This window comes from Eptatretus burgeri, chromosome 5 (assembly GCF_056783735.1).
Source record: "Eptatretus burgeri isolate ZD-2024b chromosome 5, Ebu_testis_v1, whole genome shotgun sequence".
NCBI classification, from domain to species: domain Eukaryota; kingdom Metazoa; phylum Chordata; class Myxini; order Myxiniformes; family Myxinidae; genus Eptatretus; species Eptatretus burgeri.
In genome coordinates this window covers 20,385,764-20,410,208 of record NC_140965.1, presented here as the reverse complement: position 1 = coordinate 20,410,208, position 24,445 = coordinate 20,385,764, and the positions used below count along the sequence as shown (strand labels likewise).

Genomic DNA, 24,445 nt, shown 5'->3' with positions numbered 1-24,445 from the left:
GAGATGGCGGTTGGCATGCGCGAACATGCAACCGCATGTCCCGGTGTGAATGTCATGTTGAGGTGTGTGAGCGTCGTGGCACGTGGGAGTTTGTGCGCGAGAGTGCAACGACGACGGTCCCTGACGGTGGACAAAGGCCGAGTAGCGGCCGTAGCTGTTTTGGGGACCGTGCCGGATTTGCACGGCAGCGCGCGCGGGATCAGTGCTGTGCTACACACGAGGCCGCCACAAGCGCGCCTACGGGAGTAAAATCCAGTCCGGAAACGCACGCGGTGGATGAGCCGATCCCGCGGACGGACAGAAGCTCGGCTGGGATATGAATTTGGACCGGATGGGTTCTCCACGCGAGCGTGTTTGTAAAGCTCCGACGAGTAGAGCACGTCTTCGCGTGGGGAACCCCTCGAAACGCAAGGCTTGCTTTTAATGCGCAGGGTGACGTCGTGGTTGCACGTATGGTTGGAATCCGGCAGGAGGGAACTCCCTGCACGGGGGTTACCGTCCAAGAAGGGACGAGGTGCAAGAAACGCGAACAGCTGCCATGACGTCACGGGAGTTAAAAATAAAAAAATAAAAACAGCACAGGTTGCGAGTTGCCGCGCTGGTGCACGCATAGAAAACAAAAAAAGCAAGCCTCGCTTTGGGTGAACAGGATTCCTTGGGCAAGGGGTGGAAGACCCCCTTGGAACTAGTTAGGGGGATGGGTTAGTGATAGCTAGACCGGCTTCATGGGGCAGGGATAAGTCCTCATGGAGCCCGTGGAATGGATGAGTTGGAGGGATTGCAGTTTAGATTTAGGATGGAAAAGGGATTTTGAGGACACTGACAGACTTTGGATGTGTAGAGGGGACGTAGCTTAGCTACGTAGTGTTAAATGGAATGTGCTACTAGTTTAAGGGATGACGAGGGAGCACGAGGTAGTTATGGGATTCAGTAAGAAGAATGGCATTGATCAGCGATGGAGTGAAATGAAGTGGAAACTATACTTGGTGAGTGAGTGAAGGCCAGCGGGCCGGAGTGTATGGAGTGAGTGTGGTATGCATGGTGCGATGAGTGATTGGGGGAGGAGTGATTCCCACCCAAGGGACCCCAGGGTCAGTGTAATGTGAGTTAGTGGGTTAGTCAAATTGACAAAATGGAGGTCGTTTTGTTGTTGGTGGGAATGTAGGCTCGAAACCCATTTGGAGGGGTGCAGGAGCCCTGTTGACAGGATGGGAGCGTGGCTGCGAACGGTGAGTATTGCTTAGTGGGTACCCCGGGCACCAGGCTAGTCGGCCGCGGTAGGCCAAGGGTCCATGGGGGAGCCGGGATAGTGTAGTGGGCACGGGTGGGCCCACATGATGCGGGGCCCGGGGCGCCATTCGCCGCGTGGGCAGTGCATTGGGCACGGGCACCCAGGGAAGGGGCCCGGAGCGCCAGCCTGCCAGGTGAGTATCTAGGGGGAGTAGCCGAGGAGGGCACTCCCCAGTCTGCAAGGAGCTGGTAGGCTCGGAGACAGTTGGAGAATCGGCAGAGGGTAGTTCCTGCCAACGGAGCCACGTGTCCCAGCCACGAAACCGTGCGAGGTCACGAGAGAAAATTTGAGGGCGAGGCCCAAATTTGTAAGGACACCAACACAGGCGATGGGAATCTTGGTTGTTAGAACCAGCAGTTTAAGCGAGAGGCAGTTTTGCAAAGCCCCGGGGTAGTTTAAAGTTAATAATGTTAGGGTAGATAGAGAAATGTACCCCTCCGCACCATCCATCCCTTCACTCTCGTTGTGGGCCGCTGGACCCACTTTGGGTAAAAATATCGCTGTAATCTGAGGAGGCCATTCTGAGGCTTCGTTGGGCCTCGACACAGGACGCTAGCTCTCCCTTATTCCCCTCCAGGAAGAGAACGTCGGGGTTGGGAGTTGGGCTCGGGGAGGATAGGTTAGCCAGACAGAGACTATAAAGGGGGTGAGGGAGACGATTTATAATAGGGGAAATAAGAAATAAAAATAAAATAAAACAAAAAAATAAGTTGTGGCTAAATTTGGATTTTTGCAAACGAAGGGGGTGGGTATGGACAGAGACAGGCAAAGGCGATAGGTTGGGAGGGAGACAGGAGGGTCGGTCCGAGCCCGCCTTCCGAGTGGCCAGCACCACCGCACTCCCTCCACGAACCTCCAGAACAAGGCCTGTGCCAGCCAGCTTCACCTGCCGGCCTGTTTTTGCTACAACACCTGTGCAGGTCAGCTTCACCTGCCGGCCTGTTTTTACGACAAGGCCTGTGCCAGCCTTGCCATGCCTTGTCTGCCTGCCTTTGCCTTGACCCCATGCCTGCTTGCCCTTTGTTGCATTTGCCCCATTCAACCATCACCATGTGCCTCAGTACCATCCATTATTCTGCAGGGACTGCCCTGTAGGCAGCCGCACCACGGGACTGCATTGAGCAGCCCATGCACCGGGTGTTCCATCCATCCATCCATCCGCTCATTTGCTTGTGTTGCTTGCATCAGTACCATCCAGTGTTCTGCAGGGACTGCCTTGCAGGCAGCCGCACACGGGGACTGCATTGGTGCAGCCCATGCACCGTTTGTATTCACTGTGCTCATTTCAAGGGGGAGGCCGAGGACTGCATTGGTGCAGCCGGCCACATTCCCTGTCACCTGCATTTGTTTCATGAGCCAGAGACTGTGTGTGAGCAACCTGGCTTCCTGCTTCAAAAATGGCCTGTGGGATGCCGCATAGCCACCGGGTTGGGGTGAGTTGCCTTCAGCAGCTGAAGATTTGAAAAGGTTTTTGTGACAGACAACGGGGCCTTTTGAACAGGCCCTGAAGACATCCGACCTTCAGCTGCGGGGGCGCTCACCCTCAAAATATCGCCGACATTGCTATGTGCCCTTTTTCCCCCACAGAGTCCATCAGTCCTGGGCCATGGTTTAGTGTAAAATTTGTAAGTTAAGTTAAGATTGTGAATGAGTTGCTTCCCCTGCATGTGTGTCGTAGCGCCGGCAATTTATTTTAGTCGTCTAGATGACTGGGTTTGTTTAGTTAGTTAGTTAGTTACTCAGCCATTAGGTTATTTATTTTTGGGACACGAATACACTAAATGTCGCACTCAGGGATCTGAAGATAAAACATATTCGGGGAAACTTACACATGAAGGCACACGAAAATTTGACGACTCGGGACGAGTCTGTAAAAAGGGGAGAGGGTAGTGTTGCGGCTGTGAAAATTCGCAGAACACCATATAGGTCCTTAGATCAGTTATGCCGATAAGTCTATGTTCAGATAGATTTCCCCACCAATGTCTAAGAGATTTATTCGTGTGATCAGGGCTGTGATCTTTGAGTTAGCCGTTATTCTTTTACTATCGTTATTCTTTTACTATCGTTATTTTGGACCAACCGCTTCACAACCACCACCTCCACTACCAACCGCTTCACAACAACCATCACCAACACCTTCTCCACCACCGCCTTCACACAACCACCTTAACCACAAGCACCCAACCACACCACCCTCACGACCACCACAAAACGCCAGCCACGCGACCATTACAAGGACCACCGTAACCACCACCACGTTTCCACCTCAGCACGGTTGCGAGAAGCCTGGCATTCTTTGGGAGAGAACGGACAACGACCTCACCCGTCTCCCCCCCAATGAAAAACACGTGCGGAAGAGACGCGGGGAGAAAGAAAAATAATGGAAAGGCCCCGATTTGGCGAGGAAAACGCCGTTTCTGGAAGCTTCGCGCGCGTGCTGTTAGGGAGGGGGCTCTCTCTCCGTCGGTCGGTCGCTCTCTGAGTCGGCGCTGGAGGTTGCGGAGGTGTGTGGAAAGGAGAGAAGGGTGTCGTATCGGAGTGGTGGGCAGAGAGCGGAGCCAAGGCGCGTGGCCTGCCGAGCCGTGCCTTACCGTGGGTCGTGGAGACGGGATGTCGCGGGTCGCCCCAGCGAGGTGAAGGTAGCCAGCCCGGTCTCGCGGAGCCTTTGCGGTCTACACGGCTCCGTGTTATAAAGACCCAAGAGGTCCAGTCTTCCCCTCGTCTGTCCTGGGGTTTTTCTTTGCTTTTGAATGAACGTTGTGGTGCCATGTCTTCAAGTGGAACTGTTAAGTGTGTACATAATAAATAGACAGTGCATAAAATAGACTCTTTGTCTTGCTCGTGTTTTGTCCCTTACCAGCATTTGCTTTAAATAACTGCATAACTGCATGCGTGTTTTGCATTGAGTGCATATGTGATTGCATACGTGCATTGATTGATACATGACTGCATACGTGTTGTGTGTGGAATAAATGTGCTTGTTTAAATGTAACCCGTTCGTTGCGTCCTCTTTCCCTAATTGAACTGCCATATTGCCCTCGGAATATAGTTGGTTTTTAAATAGCCGGTAAAGTGATCGGGTCCAACGGGGCTCGCGATAACACCCCGCTCGGTTATCCCAAAATGGAGCGAGCTGCATTAAGCGGCTCGTGTCCCAGCGGCCCCGTTGAGGTACAGTCTCTCGGTAGTCTGCCCGTGCGAATAATTAGGTATATCGACAATTTGGCGAATGACCCTGTCGTGCGCGGGTGGAATATTGACTCGGCTGTGGTGTGCTTAAAACACACCCGTGGCTGGTTTCCGGCGTTGATCCGGAAAGCCGCGACTGGATTGTCCGTTCGGTGGGCAAAGCGGCCGCTATTGGTTAAACGGTCGCTCGCACGCCGGCAGGCGGGAATCCACAACAATGGTGTCAGGAGTGGGATTAAAATCCATCTCGCCTCCGAACCAAATTAACGGAACCGGACCAAGGGTATGCGAAGCAACCCTCCGTGTTCCCCTAATTGCGGGCATATAAATTAATTCCGTTATGCAAAATGGCAGTTCAAGGCGAACAGGGGCAGGAGGGATTAGGTATGGATTTAGAGATGATAGAATCCATGGCCCAGGATGAAATGACCGTGCAGAACTCCATAATGCAGGATGAATTTCCCCCACAAACAACCCCAGAGCCCGAAATGGGCGCGGCGGCGGCCGCGGTGTATGACACCCCTCCCCTCCCCTCCTCCGTCAAAATTCCTCCCCACTCCCCAGCGAAACCGCGACCGACAATGGCGGATCGGTCCGGCTCGAGCCATCGGCCATCGCACAAATGGTGGAGATGATCACACAAGCGCTGAGTGGGAAGATGCAACAGATGGAAAACAATATAAATGGAAATGCGTGCAGGATGGAAACGCACTCAAAGCGAAAAAGGAAATGAAACAAATGCGGGGTGAGATGCAGCGCATAGTGCTGGAACTCCAGGCTGGGCAAAAGGCAATAATGGCGGTTGCGAGGAGCGAAACGCGGGCAGTGGAGCTCAAAATGGCAGCGCCACGTGTTGGAGCGAACGAGCTGGGAGGGAGTGCAACGGCTGTCCGGCTCGCGATTGAAGCGGGGGAGGACAAAATAATTCGGGAGACGCGTTGGGCGAGACTCATGCAGGTAACAGAGAAAGTGACGGTGACACAGAGGGGAACATTAAATGGGGTGATGGAGACGTGTACGAGACACGTAGAGACGAGGGAGATAATAAAGGAAGTAAAAGAAATGGAGGTAATGAACGAGGTGACGGAATTAGCAGAGACAAGGGAGATGGAAACGGTAGAGGAGAGACTACACGATAAAGACGGGGTGAAAGACGAGCAAACACACATGGAGTTAGCGAGGGACAATGAGGGGGAGCTTGGGGAATGTGTCGTGACCCGTTGCAAGCAGCCGGATAGCCTCCTTCAGGGATGGAGGGAGACGCTATGCTCCCTTGAAGTGGATCTCGACCAGGTGGGTCCGGTCGAGCTTTGCGAGGTAGAGGGGGCGAGTGCTGTAGACGGGTACATACGGAGCTTGGGGGGCATGGAGGCCCCGGGACCCCTAGTGGTGGCGCAAATTCCCAGTGCGATCATTCCGGTGTGTGTGGTTTCGAAGTGTGTGTTTACGAGTGTGGCAAAATGTGTGCTGAAAAGCGCGCATAGCGTGGGTGAAAGGCATTGTGTAAAAGAGACCACGTATGTGAGTAAAATGGTGTGCGTGGGTGAAAAGGAGTGCCTTAGTAAAAGGCCGTGTATAAGGAAAACCGCGTGTGTGAGGGAAAAGGTTTGTGTGAAAAATACCATCTGTGAGAAAAACCGTGTGTGTGAGAGAACGATATGTGAGGGAGATGATGGTCTGCATGCGGGAAGGCACAGCCGCGTCTCCGTGTGAGAGTGTCATGGTGAGGTGAGTGACCGTCATGGCAAGAGGGAGTGTGTGCGTGGAATGGCGACGACGACGGGACCAGATGAAGGACAAAGGCCGAGTAGCGGCCGAAGCTGTTTTGGGGACCGTGTTGGGTTTGCACAGCAGCGCGTGCGGGGTCTGTGCTGTGCGTCGCACAAGGCCGCCGCGTGCGCGTTTGCGCGAGTGAAATCCGGTCCGGAAACGCACGCAGTGGATGTTAGCCGATCCTGTGGATGGACAGAAGGTAGGCTGGATAACGAATATGGACCGGACGGGTTCTCCATGCGAGCGTGTTTGTAAATTCCAACGAGCAGAGCACATGTGCTCGCGTGGGCAACCCCTCGAAAAGCGAGGTTTGCTTGGGATGTGCAGGGTGACGTCGTGGCTGCATGGTTGGAATCCGGCAGGAGGGGAATCCCTGCCGGATGTTACCAACCGAGGAGGGACGAGGTGCGCGAACAGCTGCCATGACGTCACGGGGAAAGAGCGCAGGTTGGCGTTGCCGCGCTGGTGTGCATGAAAAAAAAAACAGAGAAAGGCAAGCCTCGCCCTTTCGGGTGAACAGGACTCCCAGGCAAGGGGTGGAAGACCTCCTGTCCGGGGCGCAGGACGGAACTAGTTCGGGGGATGGGTTAGCATTAGTTAGACCGGCTTCACGGGGCAGGGATAAGTCCTCATGGGGCCTGTGGAATGGATTAGGTAGAGGGTTTTTAGTTTAGCTTTAGGATGGAGGATGGGAAAAATGATTATTTGGAGACACGGACAGACTGAGTGTGTAGAGGGGACGTAGCTTAGCTACGTAGTGTTAAATGGAATGTGCTATATTGTAAGGGATGATGAGGGAGCACGAGGTAGTTAGGGTATTTAGACAGAAGAATGGCAGAGTTCAGCGATGTGCGAGAGGAGAAGTGGAAAATGTACACGATGAGTGAATGGAGCGAATGTGGTATGCATGGTGCGATGAGTGATTGGGGGGAGGAGTGATTCCCACCCATGGGACCCCAGGGTCAGTGTAAAGGAAGACAGTGGGTTAGCCAAATTGACAAAATGGAGGTTGTTTTGCTGTTCGTGCGAATGTAGGCTCGAAACCCGTTTGGAGGGGTGCAGGAGCCCTGTTGACGGGCTGGGAGCATGGCTGTGAACGGTGAGTATCGCTTAGGGGGTACCCCGGGCACCGGGCTAGTCGGCCGCGGTAGGCCAAGGGCCCCTGGGGGCCGGGATCGTGTAGTGGGCATGGGTGGGCCTGCATGATGCGGGGCCCGGGGCGCCATTGGCCACAGGGGCAGTGAACTGGGCACGGGCAACCCTCGGAAAAGGATCTGGGGCGCCAACACGCCACGTGGGCATTGGAGGGGGGCAATGCCAGAGAGGGCAATCCCCCCGCGTTTTTAGGGAGCTGGTAGGCTCGGAGACAGTTGCAGGGCCCGGGGGTGCCATAGTTTGAGAATCGGCAGAGGGTAGTTCCTGCCAAGGGAGCCACGCGTCCCAGCCATGAGACCGTGCAAGGGCACGAATGGAAAATTTGAGGGCAAGGCCCAAAATTGTGAGTACACCAACACAGGCGACGGGAATCTTGGTTGATAGCGGCTCAGCCGCTGCTTAAGCGGCTCATTTCCAAGCGGCCCCATTGAGGTACAGTCTCTCGGTAGTCTGCCTGTGCGATTAATTAGGTATATCGACGAATCGGCGATTGACCCTGTAGCGCGGGTAGAGTGTTGACTAGGCTGTGGTGTGCTCAAAACACACCTGTCGCGGGATTCCGACGTTCGATCCGGAAGGCTACGACTGGATTGCTCATCCGGTGGGCATACGGCCGCGATTCGGCTGGAAGTGGTCTTCCGCACGCCGGCGGGCGGGAATCCACATATATCAAATGAAATAAAATATTCAGCCTGACAAAGGTATATGGACTCTATCGAGTGCCGTCCTATAGGCCAGCGGTAAACCTCAATAAAGGGCTATATTTTAGGAGTTTAATCAACCGGCTTGACACAAAGCTACAACAGGTCTCATATGAAAGATGGTGATCTCAGTAACACATTTAGCCCTGTTGTCCTCATATTTTGGTGTGCGGTCCATGAAATATTCACATTTGAAGGATACACCCATCTGAATATTTGAACCATTTCAGAAAATCACAATTTCCCATAAACTACAAGATAAAGAGCCCTCTTCCTACACGTTTGGTATTGAAATGTGTCGATTGGACAGAAGAATAATGTTGTATCACAACCACATCATTATATGTAAATTTATATGCCTTTATTGACAAAATACGATAATTTTCTAAAATTCTAGGACCACCATCAGGAAAATATCAGAGAAGGCGATTTTTTTTAAAACCGATGTTGACATTGCTATGTTCAGTAGTCATCCTTTACAATATTAAAGTAGATATGATAAAACGTGATTACATAATTATCATCCTCACCATCGATCTCATCCATGCACTGAGGTTGTCCTGCATGGTTGTGCAAAAATGGACACTACTGAAAGGCTAAAGCTAAGCAATTAGTTAAACCTAATATATCTATTTTTTATTCAATTCCTTCTCTTCCAGGGTTGTAGAACGCCAATGCCAATTGTATGGACACATCATAAATGCTCTACCCATTATGCAATAATGCTTAAAAGTGGTCTTTCGTTCATCATTTAACGGAATTTTCAATTTCTCTTTATTATAGGACTCCAACATGGCTGAATGGTGTCCAGATGAACCGGGATCAAGTCCACTGAAGTTACAGTTGCCAAAAAAGAAGCGAAGGTTGTCGACAGAATGGGATACATACATCATATGTCAGAATTCATCAAAGGAGAAGGTCAGCAAAGCTGGGAGCATGGGTTTGGAAGCTTTAAAGTCATCTTCACAAATACGGAACGATGAAATTGGCCAGTGTTTGGAGTCACGTAAAGAAGGAACGGATATGTCTCTATTCTACCACCGCAGTTGCTATCAGTCGTACACCAGTAAGAGGAACTTATCATTCTTCTCAGAACATGCATCACAGGAGAAACCAAAGACTGTGGAGCCTAAACACACGTGAGCAAATACCCACGATATGACTGATTGGTCAACCTGTTTCATCTGCCATTCCAGAAAACGTGATAAACTTCACAGTGTCCGAACAGGACCTTGACAAGCAACAGTTCGCAAAGCAGCAGAAGAACTTTCAGATCACCAAGAAAAGCGGATCTATTTGACTGGTGGCTTCTCTGATGGTTCGCTTACAGCATTCCTTTCATCTGCAGGAATGTATCATGACAGTCAACTCGCATAAATGCAGGAAGAGGCAGATTCTCGGATATTTCTTCATGTGAAGCATACCGATGACGAGTTCAGATGTAACAATGTGCGTGGGTCCATTACAATCAAATCAGCAGACACTGTGCTTGTCTTAGCAGTCCACTATTTTCCACAGTTGCGGGACACTGCCGAATTATGGATAGAGAAAAGAACATCAGCAGGATGCAAGCTTATCCCGGTCCATCAGATACGTTACAGCTTGCTCCAGAAATGTGTACCCGGCTTCCTGCGTTTCATGCCCTGACAGGATGTGACTCTGTATCAGCATTCTTCGGCTATGGTAAAAAGAAAGCATGGAAAGCTATGAAGACACTGCATCTTCAGAATAATGGTCCATACCTCGAAGTCCTCGCCACTGACGATCTCCAGGAGGCAGTGGTTGCTTCAAGACATTTATTCAGTGCCATGTATGATTCTCAAGGGAAATATATGGATGCACACACAAATTTGAATGATCTTCGGGAGAAACTCGCAGCGATCAAAGATGTCCCAGTGCATAAGTTGCCTCCGTCCGAACCAGCTTTTCTCGAACATGTGAAGAGATCCGGTCACCAAACCCGAGTATGAATGAATGCCCACCTGGCAAATCCAGAAATTCCCACACCAGAGGGTCGTGGATGGTACAGATGAGAAGGTGTGCTGCATCCCACATTGTTTGATGGACCCACATCAGCGGAGATGTTATATGGTCTTGTGGGTTCATGCCGTGGTAGTGAACCATGTACCAACAGCTACAGCTGCTCACAAGACAGTTTGCCTTGCACTAACGAGTGCATGTGTGCCACCAGTGACAGGCAGTGTGGCAACGAACTGTCACATGGTGACCAAAATGACACGGACAATGATGGTTGAACATATCGAGGACACTCGCTCAAAATATGTTTTAGTTCATTTCTCGTAGAACAATGTGTATTGGTGTAACATATAGTTGTCACAACACTTGTGCAAACTTCAGTCACTATATCGTATAATTTGCTTGTAGAAATTTGTTTCAAAATATTCTCATTATATTGATATGGTAAACTGAACACATATAAAATAAAGAAAAAATATGACAATTAGCAGATGTTTGTTTCTAGAGTTGATGATTTTCGAAGTTCGCGGTCCGGAAATTACGTCTTTTTTCTATTAAAAGCACTCAAATGTACATTGATTTATCTAGAAGTATTCCATTAAGTAACTAGTAGTATTCCCCTGTTCATTCTGCACATTTCAATACCAATCATGTAAAAATAGGGTGCATTGCTTTGAGTTATGGCTAATTCACTGATTTTCGGAAATGGTCAAAATTTTCTAATGGGGTATCCTTCAGGTGTGAATATTTCATGGGCCGCACACCAAAAAATGAGGACAACAGGGCAAAATGAGTTATTGAGATCCCCATCTTTCATATGAGACCTCTTGTAGCTTTGTGTCAAGCCGGTTGATTAAGTACCAAAAAAATCTGACCTATAATCGCTAGCCTACTAGTACAACATGCTTTTACTTCAATATGCATTGCTTTCGCTTTGACAACATGGCAACTCTACAAACTATAAAATCAACTCCAACAATGTACTTACCCCACCAAGCAAGGCAATCCCTGAAGCAATGTTTAGTACAGTCGGAACAATTCCAAATTTGCGAGCCTGAGGAGAGAATGGAAGTACAGTGCAGTATTTGAAAGAGAATGCAAAACAATTGTCTCGTTCAACGTCCATCCGATGGACGGAGCACACATTTATACTTATCCCTGCATGTGAATCACCAGCGGAACAGTTTTTTAGATGAGTCGATATGGTCAAACCCAGGCCAGACGACTAAAAGTCTGATGCAATACCTCCAGGCCAAGCCATCCTGTCAGCCTCAAATACAACCTCCAATGGTTTTGCCATAAATTCCCAAAGGAAAAGTCAAAACACGACCCTGAAAAATGTATAAATAAACCCTCTTACTGCACTCATTAAACCAATCTCGTAAGCCCTTGCCAAAGCCAGTTCTGAAATGACTCTTTACGTACAACACAAGAGCTCTTCAAGGCCTCTAACTTGGAGATTCACTGCTGCACATGTTTTTTCCAAAGTAAAAGTACGCATTGAAATAATTTTAGCATTCGTTCTGGTTCGGGGATTTTCACATACGCTGGTCAAATCCGCAGCTCCCGTTTACACCTCACTAACGCTAAGTTTTCTGAACTGGATTCATCGTGTTTTTTAATGTCATATCGTATAAAACAGATTAAAAGGTACAAGGTTTGACTTGGACTTCAAGCCTTATCCATATAATAATTAACGGACCGGTGTTCGTGTGTTTGTTTGTCATGCTACTTCTCCTCCAGTTCTGGCCTGATTACATCCAGACTTGCTACATAGGATCAGCATGACCCCAATGAATGTATAGGGGTGTTTTTATCTTTTCTGGTTGTCTTGTAGGGAGGAAGGGGGTGGGTGGGGAGGGGAGGGGATACAAATTCTCTATATAAATGTGTATTGTGTAGCACCACCTCCAGGTGGAGGAGGGTATTACATGTACCCACCATTTACAGGACAGTATTCCTGTCCCCACGTTATCCAGTACAGTGAGGCATTTTGAATTGTAAGCAGTTGGAATGTTTTTGCTTCATGCACATAACTTCATGAGTTTGGGTTTTTTTTGCCTCGACAGTCTACACCACCCAAATATAGGTATGCGTTAGAAGAACATGTTGCATACTTGGAACAAGATTGCCCACAGGGCAGGTACTCTGCCAGTACCTTATAATCTGCTTTAAACTAATGTTATAACCAGTTATCAATTCTGGAATCGCATCCTCTCTCTCTTCCACACATCCTCTCAAACACTTCCCCTTCGGTGTTCCACGTTCCTGTGGAATTGAGAGTTTAGCCAACTTTTAGCTTCCAGAAGAAAATAATCGATTTGACATGCACAGGCACGGTCACAGCGTTGCACTGGCCAATTCAGCCAAAACAATATTTGGGTAAGTTACAACCACAAACATTTATTTGATCAAAAGATACTTGAACCATTTAATCACATTGGCAAAAATAAATAAAAGGGTAATAAAACTCACCTTGCCATAGACTTGGACTTCAAACCTTATGCCGTAGGCCTTAATGAGCGTTCTTTTATTCTGGCCGTAATAGGTTGCGTAACTGAAAAAGAAAGACAAAATGTAGATGAGAAACGGGACAGTGGGTGTGAATAAAGGGAATTCCTTTTGAGTTGTCCTGTTTGGTGTTCCCATCAAAGGCATATTGTGTTCAGTGCATGGTTCCGGCTTGTTTACGTGGAATTATTTCTGGAACAAATTGTTTATTATAATGACTTACATTTGGTGAGGTGAGATGTTAATTGCAGAAGTGGAGTCTGTGGTGGAGTCTGCGGGCCTATGGGGAAGGGCATGGTGATGATGCATGGTGGGCGTGATGATGAGAGGGGTGGCCGTGGGGTCGGCAAGGGATATGAGGTGTGCACGCCACCTGAGGCGTCGTAGTAATACTGGAGTCGGCCGGCTCGTGAGTGTACCGCGTACGGAATAAAGGGGAGCCGCGGGCACAGTACGCCCTGGCTCGCACTCGTGCAACACAGCCCGGCTCGACTGTTCCTCCGCTTCGTGTCTGCCTGCTAAGCATCTCCCAATTCAGTACAGTACAGAGTCGAGTAAAAAGGTGCGAAGTATGAATATTGTAGTTGCATTTTACAGCCTATGGAAAGATCCCGAGAGGTCAAGGATGTTTCAGCTGGTTCCGGATATGGCACAATGTGACGGCATTTCATGTTTCTGGCTCCTTCTATATATGGAACTAAAGTATCTCGTATGTACAAGTGGATTCCTAAAAGGAGAGGTTTGTGGGTATGTTCGTGAGCTGTGTATGCAAGTTGCAGCGCAGAGCCGTGAGGGAGCTGAGAGAAGAGAAGAGAAGGGGCCGCCACTATTTGCATTGGTGTGTACAGTGCCGTGCTGGTGTGCTTCGTGTATTGGTTTGTGTGTTTTTTTTATTTTTTTTAATAAACCGAAGTTTGGATTACATTCTCCTCCTGGTTGGACATTAATCGATCAAAGAACCTTGGGTTTTACGATACTCAAGTGAAACACAAGGCATAAACATAAACTAATCATTACCAAATCTAATCACTTCATTTTCCACTATAAATGACATTGTGAGAAAGTGCATCATTAATTAAATTGCGGAAGTCATGCCAATCACGTGACCAGAAGTGTGTCAAAATTCCGGACTCAGTAAATGTTTGGGAAAATCGTGTAAATTCCTTCAAAAACTTTCCTCTCCAGACCCACCAGTCAGAATGCTACCAATTTTGGTTTACCACATTAGGCCAGGGCCCAGAAAAGCTACAGGTCCAGTGTTCCTATTTTTTGATACAATGTCAAGGCTCGTGGAGTAGCTAGAACAAAGTGCTTGGTTTGTCACCACATATATGTCATCACTCACGTACGCAATCTTTACACTGACGTTTCCCATTAACACAGTCAAATTTAATTGCAAGTAAATCCAAAGTTGCATTATGTTGAAGAAATACATTGGATGTTAAAAAGGGTCATCTCTTGTCCCTTCCAAGATCTTCATGGAAAGTCGATTTTATGTAGAAAGGGTTAAAAAAAAAAAAACACTGACATTGTTTTGTGTTCAGAAACACTTGGTTGGTATCTTTGTGAAAATTCTGACCACTTCGCCCAAAAATAATTTTGGATGTGGGTGGATGAATGGATGGCGTGGGAGAGACGGTGGATGGTGATGTGGGAGGGGAGGGAGAGAGAGGGTGGAGGGGTGGTGGTGGGGGGAGGGGTGGAAGGATGGAGAGTAGTGGATTGTGTTTGTGGTTAGAACTGGTGGTTTAAGGCACAGCAGCTGCAGTTCCCAGTGCAAGCAAAATGTCTCCAGGAATGAATAAAATTAGTGCATGGACAGCAGCTTGGGGCAACAAGAGCCGATTACAGCTACATAAACCCCCAAAAAACACAAGCTCATAATTTTGATTTGACTTTTGTTTTTCTCTGTACATCCACACATTCATGAAAGGTGATTACAGAGAAAGATCCTTTAAGATGCTTCTGATGTCAATGTCAGCAAAACGACGACTTGTAATGAGTGGTGAATGAATGACGATGTTTAAATTGTCATGATGGCTGGATATGGGTTTTAGATGTGGTAAGAATAGAATGCATGCACTGTGCAATTAGTGGAGCTTGACTTCTATGGCGAGTGTTGAGAAAGACTTGGTGGGTATCTTTGTGTAAATTCTGACCACTTAGCCCAAAAAATAATTTTGGATGTGGGTGGATGACTGGATGGTGTGTGGGGGGGGCGGGGGGAGGGGAGGGAGAGAGAGGGATGGATGATGGTGTGGGGTGGGGGGGGAGAAGGTGCAAAAAAGGCAAACCGGAAGTTATATCCAGGTGAGATGGTGGATTGTCGATGTGGGTTGTCCAGTCGGCGAAAGGAATAAGTTGGACGACAAAGTGAGACCCGATAGTCAAAATCACAAAACCAAGCGACACGAATTCCAATTACACCACCCTGCTCACCACATTCATTCAGAAATGCATGACACCTCAACCTCTATAACCATTTACCTGCATTCCTTATAATCACATCACTTGGTCAGCAGAAGTACAATAAACAAGATCCAACTTGGGAAAACCTCAAAACTTTGGCCCCCCCAAAAAATTAAATGAAATGCTCAATGTATCTTAGTTTATGAAATTTTGTTTCACTGCAAGATCCAACCGATATCCATACCATTGTTAAATTTAAAGCCTATGAAATGTACTCCTGTAGGAACATTTTGTTGAGATGTAGATCATAAAACATTCCTTCTCTATTCGCAAACAGTAGTGTATGTATGTGTATTGGACAGGATGTTAGAGGTAGTGCACTTACCTTTGATCTATCTATTCTGGGTTTTATTCTGGAAGTGTAAACTGTGAGAATGGTGCTGCACAAGCAGGGGGTCCAATCACAAAGTATTTTCCTTTCATCTACTCCCCCTGTCAAGGCTGGAGTGCCCCAAGGCAGTGTTCTGGGCCCAGTCCTACTCCTGATCATTAATTAACTCTGACTTGCTGGAAAATCTCCACCAATTTGCTGATGAATCCACCCTCTGCCTTTACATTCCTCAGATCGGCAGGCTGCATCCTTTTCCTTCTATTCAGACCTTGACAAAATCACAAGCAAGTAAACACTTGGAATAAGTCTTTAAGTCCATAAAAAAATAAATAAATCACACTCTGACTCTCTCTGAAAGGACTGTGGCAAACCCTCCCACATACTTTCTTAACATTCTTGAGGAAGTTCAATCATCAGCCATGATCTTTTTAAGCAAACCACATTTCAACATTGACCTCCAAAAGCCAGCCGCCGACTGGGCATCCTCCATCGTACAAAGTCTTTCCTTGGCACACCTGAACTCCTATCCACCTACAAGGCCTTCATCTGCAGCTTGATTGAGTAATGCTCTCCCCTCTGGGCTGGTGCCCTGCCTCACACCTTGTTTAGCTTAATGCCGTGAAAATCAACGCCTTCAAGATCATTGGAATCTCCCATGAAGTTGAGTCTATGGGCCGATCACTTTCCCATCGCAGACAGGTAGGTGGTCTCTCTGTCTTCTACCACCTCCTTTCTGGTCTTCCTCCTTTGCACTTTTTGTGTTTTGTATCCCACAGGTTTCTGCAGGGTGAAAGAGATCCATCATCGACCTCCTTCTGGCTTCTGGTGACACTCCGAGAATCCAGAATCACTGCTCACCTCTTCTCATTCCTTCCTATTTTTTCCTGCCTAAGGAACCAACTTCCACATTCTCTTCTATCTCATGCTTCCCTCTAAATCTTCAATACAGCTGTTCACCACCATCTCAGATCATCCCCCTGCCAAAACCATAATATTTTCTACTCATATTAACTGACCCAGCTCCCACCCCCATGATCACCAACTTCCAAATTTCCAGTGTTTTCCCCTCCTGAGAGAGTCTGCTTCGTTATCCATCTTGTCCATCCCAAGTGTCCATCCTCCCAACCCTCATTCCTCCCCACAACCATTATTTGTCCAAATTTCCCTCGATTTTGTCCTTGAACCCTGCTGTTGGTGTTTCCCCCTCTCTCTACTGTTGATTTTGTTCTGTAGCATCCTGATCCGTTCATTATACTAGCTCTTCCACCAGCTTTGACCTTTAAAACACAAAAAAAAAACATAATAAAGCGTGCCGTCCCTTGGATGACCAAGTTGGTGTCCTGTATAATAGCATTAGTTGGTAGATGTTGGTACGTTTCATCTCACTATCCTATAGTGTGCTTTGTGAACAGAAGGTGAGTTATTGCTGCCTGCATCCTCAACAAATGACAAATTTCTGCCGAGAACACCTGATGTTAACTGTGAAGATTGGCCACCTACTTCATGCAAAAGGTGAGTTGTATGTATGCATGTATGTGTGTGTGTGTGTGTGTGTGTGTGTGTGTGTGTGTGTGTGTGTGTGTGTATATATATATATATATATATATATATATATATATATATATATATATATATATATATATATATACAGTATATATACAGTATATAGACATATTCGACTTGCTACTTTCATTGCCTTCAATTAATGCATAAAGATCATCATGCTATTTGGTTAACAGATGGAAAAAAAAAGACACTAACCTGAAATATCTAGGCCATAAATTTTGACTCTTACCTCTCCGACAGCAGCCGGATGCGCTTGGTTATAGACACATGGCTATCTTTTTGGAATGCAAACCTGGGTCGCAAGAGTTTTAAAATCCTCTCCAGCTGCAGCCACCATGTCGCCAAGACGGAAGATTGGACATGTGTTGTTCTCAGCGCTGAACCTGCAGCTTTGCATCCATGTCATATTGGCATCATCTGGGATATTCCGTCTGTGACAACACACCCATGTTGCTGAGTTGACCTACACGTTAGAGAAAATGGTTTCACTTATCAATGGCTACCTTTTTTCCTTGTAAGGCTCTAACGTGACTATTTATTTTCCTTTTTACCCTGGGCAAGCAAAGCAAAGTTAAGCAATTGGTTCATGTCCATCCGTCCATCCGTAAATGTCAGTTTAAGATTGAGGAACAACTTATTTCAATTGAACGTTATATTTTGAACTTTTTTGGACAATCGTTCGAGGGAGTAGAGGAAGATCGTGCAAGGGAGTTGAGGGTCGATCTGAATGATGAGAATTGGTTGTGAAAAACAGTTATTGTGCATACTTTGAAAATGTTACTTTTTTAACTTTGGAAAATTTACTTTGAAAAGCTTTTACTATTAATGAGAATGGGGAAGAATGGGACAAAAGGAAGGGGAGGGAAACAAGGGGGAGGAGCGGACAAGGGGGAGAGGGGAGGGATAATATGGAGTGAAGTCAGGGGAGTGGAGGCAGGGAGCAGCGAGGAGGTGGATGTATGGGAGTGATTCAGGCGGGGGTGACGTCGTCGGCCGGGGGTGACGTCGGGTGAAAATAAGAACAAGGGAGGGGGGGTGGATTAAGAGGTTTGTGTGTGTGTGTGCGTGCGTGTGCACTAAGGGTGGTGACAGTAGGCTAGTGTAGTAGGAGGTCCAGCAGGTGAGCCCAGGTAGCACTGCTGATTGATGACCTTATCATCCCAAACTAATCAAGATGGTACTCGCTCTGTCAGGTGGGCAGAGGTTCAGAAGCAAGGTCCAGATAGGTAATTTGAATGTGGGATCAATGGAGGGAGAGGAGTCAAGGTGGTGGAGATGATTGGAAGTGTTGTATGTGGAGGAGAACAAATGGAAAGGGGACAGGGTGTAGGGGTTGGTAGGAAGATACAAGCAGTAATGATGTGGCAATAATAATATCGGAATAAAATCGGTAAACAGGTGGTCATCGTGGAAAGATGAGAGAGACGGATAGTTATGGCATGGATGGTAATACGGAGGCAAATGGTGTGTGTTATGTCGGTTTATGGGCCACAAACAGGAAGTAATTAGATGGAAAAGCAGTTGTGGGGTGCTCTGGAGATGATGAGAATGGTTGAGCTGGAGGTGATGATGTGCATTGCAGGGGACTTCAACGTGCATGTGGGAGCAGCGGAACCAAGTGAAGAGGAATGTGTTGGTAAATTTGGTTGGGTAACAAGGAATAGAGAGGGTCAGGAGCAGCTGATGGCAAGAAATTGGTTCTTTCAGAAGCAGGACAGCCACAAAATTACTTATATGAGTGGACAGCATAGAAGAGAACTGGATTTGTTGGTAGTGAGGAAGCGACAGTTGTGGAGGATCAGGGATCTTAAGGCAGTAGCGGAAGAGCATGTCACCACCAGCACAAGCCAGTGGTATTTGTTATATGCATGAAGAAAAGGAGGGAAGTTAAGACCAGGGGCTGGAAGGTAATTAGGTGGGGGAAGTGCAGGGACAACGTCACCAGAGTACAAGGAGAGGTTGGGGGCCAGGTATGAGGAACTCAGCAAAGAGACCGGAGGTTTGGAGTAGAAGAGGTACGAAGAGGTGTTAGGGGTATTGCAGAAGTTTTGTGTGGAAGGATATCAGGAAAGGGTACATCGTCGATTCGGGGCAGAAATAAGGCTTGGTGGAAGGAAGAAGGCAGTTGGGGAGAACGAAGTTTGGAAGAGCATAGAGAATATCAAGGAGCGAGGGGGGGGCACAACCAGATGCAGGGTTGCTGCACTTGTATGAGCAAAATAAACCAGCAAGGATAGCTGTGGATAATGCGAGGAATGATGTGGAAGAGATGGTGCACAACAAGTTGGAAGAGGATGGTGAGAACATGGTCTAAAAAATTGCTTCTGACAGGAGTGAGGATAGTAAAGACATGAAGGGGGAAGGGGGGTGATTAAGGATGGTGCCAGGGGGCTAATGACAGAGAGGGGGCAATATTGAAGGTGTGGAAAGGATATTTCAAGGAGCTGTTGAACCGAGGAGGAAGCAACGGCAAGCTGGAGCTTCTGTGTTATATAGAGGGGAAATTGGAAATGGTGGAGATTATGAAGGAGGTGCTGACAGCATGAAAGAGGATGAAGGGAAGAGCACCAGGCATTGCCGAACTGCATTCAGAGATGATAGTTGCTGGGGAAGAAGTCAGTCAGTTGGACGAAGAGGCTGATGAATGTATACTACATGACCAAAAGTATGTCGACACCCCCTTCAAATTAGTGGATTTGGCTACTTCAGCCACACCCATTGCTGACAGGTGTACAAAATCAAGCACAGCCATACAATCTCTATAAACAAACATTGATAGGAGAATGGGCCGCACTGAAGAGCTCCGTGACTTTCAACGTGGCACCCTCATCGGATGCCATCTTTCCAAGAAGTAATTTCGTCAAATTTCTGCCCTGCTGGAGCTGCCGCAGTCAACTAAGTGCTGTTATTGTGAAGTGGAAATGTCTCGGAGCAACAACAGCTCAGCTGTGAAGTGGTAGTCCACACAAGCTCACAGAATGGGACCGCCAAGTGCAGAAGTGCGTAGCGTGGAAAAATCATCCGTCATCGGTTGCAACACTCACGACAGAGTTCAAAACTGACTCTGAAAGCAACGTCCGCACAAACACTGTTCGCCGAAAGCTTCATGAAATTGGTCTCCATAGCCGAGCAGCCGCACACAAGCCTGAGATCACCATGCCAATGACAAGTGTTGGCTGGGGCGGTGTAAAGCTCACCACCATTGGACTCTGGAGCAATGGAAATGCATTCTCTGGAGTGATGAATTATGCTTCACCGTCTGGCAGTCTGACGGATGAATCTGGGTTTGGTGCATGCCAGGAGAACATGACCTGCTGAAATGCATAGTTCGAACTGTATAGTTTGGTGGAGGGGGAATAACGGTCTGCGGCTGTTTTTCATGGTTCGGGCTAGGCCCCTTCGTTCCATGAAGGGAAATCTTAATGCTACAGCATAAAATCACATTCTAGATAATTCTGTGCTTCCAACTTTGTGGCAAGTTTGGGAAAGGCCCTTTCCTGTTTCAGAATGACAATTCCCCCATGCACAAAGCGAGGTCCATCCAGAAATGGTGTGTTGAGATCAGTGTGGAAGAACTTGACTGGCCTGCACCGAGCCCTGACCTCAACCCCATCGAACACCTTTGGGATGAATTGAAATGCTGACTGAGAGCCAGACCTAATCGCCCAACATCATTGCCCGACCTCACTAATGCTCTTGTGGCTGAATGGAAGCAAATCCCCGCAGCAATGTTCCAATATATAGTGGAAAGCCTTCCCAGTCGAGTGGAGGCTGTTATAGCAGCAAAGGGGGTGGGGGGACCAACTCCATATTAATGCCCATGATTTTGGAATGAGATTTTGGAGGAGCATGAGGAGATGTCCACATACTTTTGGCCATGTAGTGTATGCATGAGAGGGGGTTCAAGTCTAGAGGATTGGAGGACAGGGATAATTGTGCCGATATGGAAGAGGAAAGGTGATGTTCAAGATCCGGGGAAGTACAGAGGCATTACACTCTGAAGTCATGTCATGAAGGCATTAGGATTCTGGATGAGAGGACAAGGAAGTGTGGAGATGAAGATCAGCGAAGAGCAGCAGGGGTTTATAAAGGGTAGGGGGATGACGAATGGGATGTTCATGCTGAGACAGTGGCGAACTGGTGGAGAAGAGGTTGGAGGTGCAAGATGAAATGGTATTGGGATTTGTGGACTTGAAGAAGGCTTTTGATACTGTCCCGAGAGAGATGGTGATGGCGACACCGAGATAGATGTGAGTGCCGGAAGCAGAAGTTAGGTTGGTGGAAGGTATGAATGAAGAAACAAAGGGAAGAGTTTTAGTTGGTCCTGGGATGTAGGAGTAGTTCGACTTGAACATTGGTCCGAGACAGGGAAGCTCTCTCAGTCCACTCATGTTTACCATAGTGATGGAGCTGGTAAGCAGGATGGTAAACAGGAAAGGTTTTGCGGGGAAGATGTTGTATGTGGATGATCTGGCTGTTGTGGCGGAGAGTAGACGGGAGATGCAGGAAGTACTGGGGAAGTGGAAGAAGGCGGTTGAGAAGCATGGGCTGAAGAGGAGTATGGAGAAAATTGAGGTGATGTGGGTCGAGCAACAGAGAAAAGAAATGAATACCAGGTTAGTGGGGAAGAGATCATACAGGGAAATAGATTTGAGTATCTGGGAAGAACAGTGACCAGGGATGGTAAGTCAGAGGCAGAGGTGAGGAAGACGATTCAGGTGGGTGTGAATGCATGGAAGAGGGTGGAGGGAGTAATGGCCGACAGAAAGGTATCAAGGGAATTGAAAGGGAAAGTTATGGTGACTTGTGTGACGCCGGCCTTCCTTTACGGTTTTGAAATGGTGGAACTGACAGAGAGACGACAACAATAGAAGTTGCAGGTCTGCGAGACCAATTTGGTAAGGAGGATTGCAGGAATGAAGAGGGTGGATAAAAGGAGGGTGGATGAACTGAGGGAGGAGATTGGTGGGCAGATGAGCATGATCGGGAGATTGGTGAAAAGCCTGCTCAAGTGGGTTGGACACTTTGTGGGGATGGGGGAAGAGAGTATGGCAAAGAGAGCGGATAGGTTGAGGAAGCAAAGTTGGAGGAAACGAGGTAGACAGAGGTTGAAATGGGGAGATTGTGTGATGAGGGATATCAATAAGGTGTGGGTGGTTGGAGAGTGGAGAGAGATGGAAGAGGACAGGGGGAAGTGGAAGATTATTGTGGCCGAGGTAGGGCACAAGCTTGGTACAAGTGGACCATACCCCTTATAAAGGGGAGAGATAGAGATAGAGATAGAGATAGAGATAGAGAAATATTTTGAACCCGAATTGGAAAACAAACCTGTCGTTTTACAGTACTTTGGCTCTGAATTTGTTTCGATTGCACATGCGCAGAGAGGCATGAGATAATATTTTTCCTCTGTCCGCCTGTCTGGCAATCAAACAAAATTTGAAAATCATTCCAAAACAGGAAATCTACTGTATTTAAAGATGTCATAAATGATGCATCCAACAGGCATGAATAACTAATGTAACGTGTTAGATTGGGTGACGTAAAATCGACATTGCATCAACAGCGAGAAATTACAGATTTAATTTTAATGAATTCATTTATACGACTTTTACAATCTTCATTTTATTTTAATTGAATCACATACTCGAACATTGGAGAACGCAAATCACCTTCTTTGCACTTCCAAAATCCTTCCGTTTTGCAGTACTTGGACATATTAAATAAGGTGGTGTATAAGAGTGATGTAAAAATGTGGTTTAAATCGTGCTGAACTCCCAGAAATTCTTTAAAATAAATTATTTTTCTCTTTCATTGAAGTATATACTTAAACACACCATACGGTAATGTGATCTAGGAACTCTCTAGTTTCCTGTTGTCATCACGATGATACCTGCTGATGTTGAACCGAGGAAAGTAAACAGATATCTTGATCAGTGCTGTGAGGTTTTCTGCTCCCTGAAGCTTTGGAGGCCTGTTTAGAGAAAGACAAAAGTGGGGGTGGTGGGAGGGGGGCAGAAGGGGGGCACCATTCATTACAGCCTGGTCCGCGGGATGCTCTAAAATCCATTATTCCGGTCTGATGTTCATCCTTTTACGATTAATATCCCATTATTAAACTTAATTATCATATTATGTATGCATGTTATTTTGAACAGCATTAAAAGGACATGCTTACATATTACAGAAATGGAGATGTTCAAACTTTTTGGAACTTCCTCTCCCCCACCCACTTAAATACTGTTGTGGGAATGCCTTCGAGCGGGAAACTTTGCATAGTACAACGATAGTCATTTCCCTTAGTGCATGTATGACAATAAGCACGAGGCAATTTAATTGTGATAGCGATATGCGTCATTATGTGTATAGAATGCTGTCACCTTCCTTCCCCACATGTGTGTCTCCAAAACCACTCACTTTCTCTTCACACCCTTTTCATGTTTCATCCCCTTGTAATCTGTCTCAAATGTCCTTTAAAGTGACCTCACAGGCCATTGGCACTAGTTTAGGTGGGAAACGCCACGCTCAGCAGCACCACGATGTCACGCAGGTTGCCCCGCCCATGAACTATGCCCCGGGCCAATGGCAGCAAAGCAGATTGGGACTAGGGGTGTCGTGGCTTGAGCTGGGGGCTGAAACTACAACCAGGTGGGTTATGAGCCATGGGAGGAAGATGTCCGAGATCTTTGCGGGGGAAGCTGTGCACAGGATCCCTTGGGCTTTCTGTATGACATGAATGCATTCCTGAGAGTAGGGGTGTCCAACCTTTTTTTGGAAGGGGCCACACTGCAATTTTTGCCCCACATAGAGGGCCAGTGAGCACATTTCGGAAGGACAAAGCATTGGAGCATGGAATACATTTTTATTTTTTTTACTATTTATCAAAACAACCAAAAAAGTGCATTTTTATGAACAAATTTCAAATGAGAAGACGAATTTATTTGCTTACTTCCTCATCACTGTAATAAACTGATTTAGTGAGATATCTGGCATTGCTTTTGCTCGCACAAGTTGTCAATGTCTGCCCGCACACTTGATCTGTAGCGATGCGGGGTATTTCGGATAAATGTCCATCCGTCAGGAGTAATCTCGATTTTGTTTTGACATTTTCGATTGAGAAAAGTTGTTCGCAGCAATATGTGCTGCCAAACAGGGCAACAAACACCACAGCACTTACGCCGAGTTGTGACATGCTCTCCCACCACCATCTTGCAGTCCTTGATCCTCCACAGCTATCGATTCCAAACTATCAACAATTCCAATTCCATTTTGTGCTCTCCACTCCTGCATGTGACCTTGTGGCTCTCCTGCTTCTGGAAGAATGAAGCAGCTCTGGATAAACAGTTTCTCCCCACCAGTTCCATCAGATCTCTATTCCTCATTTGAATCGACCAATACATTCCTCTTCACCCGACTACATTACTCCCGGGTATGTGCTTAGCATCACCTCCAATTCAACCCTTCTCATCATCCTCAAACCTGCTT

At 47.2% G+C, this 24,445-nt stretch overlaps 1 protein-coding gene across 2 annotated transcripts in view; it reads right to left on the bottom strand.

The window, feature by feature from the left end:
- The window catches only part of LOC147025990 (P2X purinoceptor 4-like), a 64,108-nt gene that overhangs the window by 19,689 nt on the left and 19,974 nt on the right, over positions 1–24,445 (bottom strand). For both annotated transcript variants that reach the window (XM_085880960.1, XM_085880961.1), the window contains 5 exons: positions 22,854–22,934; positions 17,256–17,394; positions 14,892–15,028; positions 12,562–12,643; positions 11,075–11,140 (listed from right to left, as the gene is read on the bottom strand). In XM_085880960.1, coding sequence (XP_085737086.1) covers positions 11,075–11,140; positions 12,562–12,643; positions 14,892–15,028; positions 17,256–17,394; positions 22,854–22,934 — 505 coding nt within the window. The remainder of the gene's footprint in view (positions 1–11,074; positions 11,141–12,561; positions 12,644–14,891; positions 15,029–17,255; positions 17,395–22,853; positions 22,935–24,445) is intronic.